Source organism: Triticum dicoccoides, chromosome 2A (assembly GCF_002162155.2).
Source record: "Triticum dicoccoides isolate Atlit2015 ecotype Zavitan chromosome 2A, WEW_v2.0, whole genome shotgun sequence".
NCBI lineage: Eukaryota > Viridiplantae > Streptophyta > Magnoliopsida > Poales > Poaceae > Triticum > Triticum dicoccoides.
The window spans coordinates 97,907,477-97,914,001 of record NC_041382.1 but is presented as its reverse complement, the minus strand read 5'-3'; the positions used below and the strand labels follow the sequence as shown (position 1 = coordinate 97,914,001).

General features: G+C 43.8%; 1 protein-coding gene across 2 annotated transcripts; it reads left to right on the top strand.

The window, feature by feature from the left end:
• Positions 1-1,204: 1,204 nt before the first annotated feature.
• LOC119353592 (B3 domain-containing protein Os01g0234100-like) lies at positions 1,205-5,757 on the top strand. 2 transcript variants are annotated; one of them, XM_037620214.1, is made up of 10 exons: positions 1,205-1,363; positions 1,739-1,903; positions 2,372-2,464; positions 2,669-2,758; positions 2,966-3,103; positions 3,506-3,540; positions 3,635-3,758; positions 4,146-4,352; positions 4,531-4,618; positions 4,723-5,757. In XM_037620214.1, exons 1-10 carry the CDS (start codon positions 1,340-1,342, stop codon positions 5,388-5,390), a joined length of 1,632 nt encoding a protein of 543 aa, XP_037476111.1. In that variant the 5' UTR covers positions 1,205-1,339; the 3' UTR covers positions 5,391-5,757. The 2 variants fall into 2 exon arrangements, with proteins under 2 accessions (XP_037476111.1, XP_037476110.1); XM_037620213.1 differs by having other exon boundaries at positions 2,369-2,464.
• The last annotated feature ends 768 nt before the right edge of the window (positions 5,758-6,525 follow it).

The following is a 6,525-nucleotide window of genomic DNA, read 5'->3' as shown; positions in this document are numbered from 1 at the left end:
CGGGGCAAAAGTCTTTTTCAGTAATTCAAATCCATGGACCTCGTTGCATTGGACCAATGGTAATGATACAAAGAATACACACAAGTGATTGTCCATTAATCCTCCGGGTAGGTGTGTTCCTTCTCCCCTCGAGTGCATCACACATAGCGCCAAGACATCAAGGCCGCAGGTGATGGACACCGGTTCATCTTTGTGTAAAGGCTCTAGCGAACCTGCCAGCACAATCATTAAAAAATAAAACACTAGAAGCAGAAAGGCAAAAGACTCACGGACAAAAATGACGACGACCTTATTACTAAAAAATACAGATGAAAGGAAAAACCCTAGAAAATAAACAAACATCAAATAAATATTGCATACCAAATGGCACAGCAAAAGCGGGCGGCTGTTTTTAGTAAATTCTGCGTATGATTGAGGTGAAACCCAATCAAAGAGCAATGCTAGGTTCACGGGCTAAGTTTTATAGAGTTTATTGGCTGATTGGATTAGGAGGGTGGAGGGCCGACTCCCGTGAAAATCAGGGGAAATAGTTAATTTTTTTAACACAGTATAGACGCAAGCGTTCATATAAACGCGTATACACTCACCCCTATGAACGCACACACGCACACCCTATCCCTATGAGCACCTCCGAAAGACTGAGCCGGCATATCATCTTGAGATTTTACGAAGTCACCGTAGGCGCCTCGTAGTCGACGGGAACGTCTCCTTCCACTGAAAACGTATTGCCGGAATTCTTGAAATAAATCCAGCATAAATGCGAGAGTGTGAAGGGAGCCCGTAAAAGTCCGTTGTCGCTCCGTGGATGTAATATTATCGCCCAATCAAAATATGTTCGTGTACGTCGTGGCCCTACATTTCTTTTTTACTTTCAAATAGATTTTCTTTAAGAACCTGTCTTGAGACGAGTGGTGAGCTTTTTCCACGGGCTGTTTTGCATTCCGTTTGAGAAGTTTCGAGGTTCATTCCGTTAATGCGTTGGAGAAGTTGAGTGGAATGGTAAATGCAAATTTTTTTAAACATGGAAAATGGTAAATACGGTTTCCAAATGTGTACAGGACACTTTTCAAACTGCGCGCCGGTAAAAATTTATCAACGGACATACGCGGCGTCCATCAATCACTGTAGCCGAACGGTCATCTGTTTCTGCTTTTACCATTTTTCTACATTTTTTATTTACCCCAGTCCAGCACTATTCCTTCCCCCCTCCTTTCACCCCCTCCTCCCCTCCCCTCTCCTCTGTGCCGTCTGCAACTCGTCAGTCCTCTCCTCTCCGCCATTTTTGCCTGAAGCACCCCTCCACCAGGATTCCACGAGCGCGGAGGCGGAGGCGGAGGCGATGGCGATCGATCAATCCCTCAAGGCAAGTTCACCCCCTCCACTTCCTTCGATTCGTGCGGCTGTGATTTATACTTAGTTCGTGGTCGAGGGTTTCTTGATTTCTCAGCGTTCTCTTGAATCTTCGATTAATGGAGCGTTTTACACTGCAATCACGTGACATCTGGATTCTGGAGGGCTCCTTTTGTTTTATTTCGTCATCCTGTGATAGCTTTGGAGAAAGTGCTTCTTGGAACATTAAAAAGAAAGTGTTTCTTGAGAAAATAAATCTTTCGACCGTCCAGCCAGAACAGTTTTTGTTTCTCTACGGCCTACTGCTAGATGGGATTGGTAATGCAAAATGATTGATTGTTGATTGTATGTTGAACTTAAGTCTCTGCTTTGGGCGGCTGCTTTTCAGAGGAAGAGAGGGAGGCCAGCAGGAGGAGGAGGTTCCCCGTCTGTCAACAAGAGCCAGCGAGATAAGATGGTCATGGAGCAGAAGATGGCACTGGTGCATCAAAGGCTCGCCTTGCTTGACAGCGAGAGCGACAAGGATGCTGATGTTGTGCCGACGGCCACAATGGTGAGGTCCTTCAGCTTGAGATCGACTCGGATTGTGGGCCACTGCAGGTCTGCAGTAGTCTTTATTTTCTGAATCTTGATCAGATTTACTATGTGGGGCTGCCTCTGATAAACTATAATGGACTTGGTCAAAAAAGTAATAATGAAACTATAATGGGGTCTGAAACCGTCTGTTTAAGGTTTTCCCCCCTTCAAATCTTCACTGTCTCACTAGCACTGTAGCAACTAATACTTCCAACATTATGAGGTTTCCTTGGATGACTGCCGGAGTCTGTCTCTGGTAAAGTAAATTGAAGTATGGACTAATTTGTTATGTTATTTTTCATGTTTCATTATCATGGTGGATACTAATGCAACCAATTCTCATGACCGTATATGCATTCTATGTTATGAGATTATCTGTTTCTTTTTGGCCTTTTGTTGAAACTTCAAATTTTTTTCATGACATGATTATATTTAATGATAGCAGGATGATAAGCTTGCTGCTGTTGTTGTTGATCAACAGCCTGTTGTTATTAATTTCGGTGACACAGATGACGAGGATGAATATGTTCCTTTGAGAGTAAGTGAACCATTGGTTGTTGCTTTAGCCCTCTTGTATTAATTAGGGAGTAAATTTTGTGTACATACATTCCACATGATTACATGTGCATTTGTGGCTCTAGCTCCTCGTTTGTTTTCCCTTTCATCTCACAATTTCACTGAATTACGAGCGTTCAGCTTACTGATCTAACTTTTCTAAGAGTTGGTTTATTCGTCATGTCAGATTGTGCGGCCACGGAGGTTGGACAGTGAACAAGAAAAGCTGCTTGATGTTTCTCAAACACACAATGCTCAGGGTACTGACACCGCTAAAGTAAGATAATTCAGTAGTTCCATTCTTGTCATTGCGCATGCTATTTGGTCGTTATCGTGGAAAATTACAGTTAGTAAACAGTTCTTCCAATTTTTCATTTATGAGTTCATAATGCTTCAAAGATTTTGAAGCCCAAAAATTCAGTAATTTTCTTATCTTCAACAATTGCATAAAATGGTTCAAAGATTTTGGCTGGTTGGGTTTCAGAAGAAGAGAGGGAGGCTTGTCAAGGCCCAGAGCAACATGGAGCAGAAGTTGAAATTGTCAACACCAAGGCTTGCCTTGGTTGAGAGCGGCTGCAGTAACAGCAGCAAGAGCGACATAGAAGAAGATCTTGTGCCGATGGTGAGGCCCATGGAATGATTCCACGTTACCGCATTTAAGACACTCTTGTTGTTCAAAACCTGAAAGAATCACGTTTTCATATGTTACATACCTTCTTTTTGTGAACATACATATGTTACATACCTTCATTTTAAAAAAATGATGTCATAATTTGGTTTAAGTGGATCAATATGTATTTTTCACACTTCAGGATTCAGATGACTGGCTCAAAAAATCTTAATGGGCTGAATTTCTGGACACAATAGTGAATGTGTTTCTAAACATTTATGGACTCTGCTATGTTCATATGCGTTGCCCCATAGAGTCTATATAACTGTTATCTTTTAACCTCCAGTTTCTTCACTTTCTATTTAGTTCAAAACTGAAACCATGTACTCACTATGAATAAGCGTGACTTGACAGGTAGCTGCTGTTAATTGCAAAAAGACATGTGCAAGGTACTTCAAACTTTTCTTGTTTTCTCGAGAGTAAGATGCATTAACAGTTCTCAAAAAGCATACTTACTCAATTCAATCTTTGAACAAACTACAGAGTTCAGGGTAACTTTGGGTCTGCTATGGAGAGAGCTGAGGAGGTACTGGTAAAGTTACCAGCCGAACATCCTAGCTTTGTCAAGCATATGCTACATTCACATGTTGTTCAGGGTTTCTGGCTGGTAAGTCTATTGATTAGCTATTTACATGTTTGTTCAAAGCTTAAGAATTAGGTGATCATTTCTTATGAACAACATGTGGACCCAAGACGCCAAATATTGAATGGGAGGAAATGCCTGCTAAACAAAAATACAGATTACCTTTTCTTTTATATCAGAAGGTAATCAAATTTCTGGGCAAAAAAGCTCTCTGCAAAAGTGGAAGCTGTACAATTTAGAGCACCTTATGATTTTTGAAATTTAGTTTCAGGTAGAGCAGTCTCAGAAGCTTAGTATATGTGTGGACGCTTCCTGAGTGTCACTTAGTGTACATGGGATGGGATTAATGAAAACATCTCCTTTTCTTTGTTTTTGCTTCCTCTGCATTTGAATTTTACGTTCCTCCCCCAGGGTCTACCGTCTGGCTTCTGCAACAAGCATCTCCCAAAGAAGGACGTTACTATTGTGCTTGAAGATGAGGATGGGCATAATTATGATGCAAAATATCTAGGTGCCAAGCAAGGACTTAGTGGTGGTTGGAGAGGTTTTGCGCTTAATCATGATATTAAGGTCGGAGATGTTGTAGTCTTTCAACTTGTCAGTTCAGCAAAGTTTAAGGCAAGTCTTTCCCAATACATTTTCAATTGCTTGATCATTCTTTTACACTATTGATTGGCAGGCACTACATTCATTAATGTTTGCAGGATATACATTTCTTGAATTATTTTGTGCGTGTTCTGTCCGCACTTATTCAATATTTAAAGTTTCTCTTGTCTTTTGTACGCTTTCCATTCAGGTCTATATATTGAGAGCGAACAACTTCACTATAACTGATGGAGCACTTGGTCTCCTGTGTTTGGAAGCAGGCAAAGAGAAGATATTGAGTGAGTCAAAGTTCATTGTGTTGATTTTACACTTGTGAGTTTTATTGTACATGGATAAGCTAACCATTGAATCTTCTGAATGATGTTTTGGTTCTGCAACACAGAAGAAGAAAGATCCATTGATGTCAAATCTAAGGAGAATCCAAAGTTTCGGAGCGATGGCAGTAACCCAGCCAGTGACTCAATAACAGACGGCATCAGATTTTCAGATACAGCCATCGGTTTCGATGATGTGAAAAGTTTCAGCAACTTCAACATCATCGTAGATGGTCTGGTCATCGACTGCAAGTTTCCTGACCACCTACGCAAGACGTACTACGAGCTGTGCTGTGCCCAGGAGTCATTCCTTCACAAGGATCTGCTTAAGCAGATAAACCTCACACTCGCCGTGGGAGTGATCATGGAGACTATCAACATCGCGGAGGGTATCAGAGCATGCAAAGCGCATGCTTCTTCCCATGAGGACTTTGTGATCTGGAAGAAGACCTTGGAGGCCTTTGAGCTCCTGGGCATGAATGTCAAGTTCTTGCTCAAACGCATCGATGATCTCCTCAGCCTTTCTGCTCTACCTAGAGACCCTGCTGAGCATGAAGGGTACAAAGAGATGAAACTGGAGCGGGCACGTGCCGGAGCAAAAATGAAGGAGCTCGAGTCCATGATGTCAAGTGTGAAGGACACTCTGAAAAAGATGGACGTGGAAATGGAGGAGATGGAGTCCAGTGCGAAGAGGACGGATGAGATGCTGCGGCGGTTAGCAACCGCACCATGGTAGTGGTATGCGCACAGCTTCGGTCTCGACCGCAGACGGACGATGTTTTGGGCGACATGGATGTTCAGTATGCAGAGGCAGATGATGCTCTGGATGGGGTCTAGCTTTGCAGAAGATTAGAACTGCATTGTGGCGGCAGCGTTTAGTTTCAGAGTAACCACTTTTTGTATAAATGCAATCTGAGAGTAGTTATCTGTGTGTCATCTAGGTAGGTTTTACGCTTCTTGTGCAGCAACTAGGATGCTGTTTTTTGGGTACACATCAAGTGTTGTAACCTATCCCCATCCCATCCCCCCTATGTAAATTACGCGGAACTGCACTGTGGCAGTGCTGAGAATGGAAGGAAGAGAGATGCAGTCTGGTTTGAGTAGTTGTTGAGTGCATTTCAGTGTGTGTTCCCTGCGTTTGTTAGTATTGTGCAGGCAGCTGTTTTGCTTCTTTTCTTTCTTGGTCACTGCTGATTCGGCTAGTTAAACCTTCGAGACCGTTTGCCTCTGGCTAGGGCGTTCTTATGCACTCAAGACAGAAAAGAAGCCCTAACTGACTGCATTCCTCCTGCAAGGTCTCCGGCGAGATGAAGTCCTGAGAGGAACTCGAACGTGTGACCCAAACGGACGTGTGCTTTGTCCGCCTTTTGTCAGTTTGGATCGGACATCAGAGTTTGTTTTTCCATTTGGGTTGGCGCGTGCACCGAACGCTGATCCAATCCATATTTTTTAAACACTGACTTAAGAAAAAGAGCAATCACGTTCAAATTTAAACATAAATAAAGCATTTAAAACCGGTTAGCTGCTGGCCAAAGTCCACATCTACATTAAACATGAAATAAAAAAAGTCTGCGCCGGCCGCGCATGGTGCCCTAGGCGATGAAGACGCCCGAAGCAACGCCGGTGAGGTCGACCAGCTGCGGCGCCAGGCAGCCCACGGGAGTGCCACCTCCCAGGCCCGAGCCACGTCGCCCTGCTGCACCGGCTGCACTGCCTGCTGGGCTGCTCCGGTGCGGGCATGACGCTCCTCCTCCTTCTGGCAGCGCTCTTCCTCCTCACGCTCCCTCTGCATAAGTCGCTGCCGTCAGCGCGCTCCTCTGTCAGCGTGTGTTGCCTCCTGCGCCGGCGTTGCGCCTAGGGGGAGCGCGGAC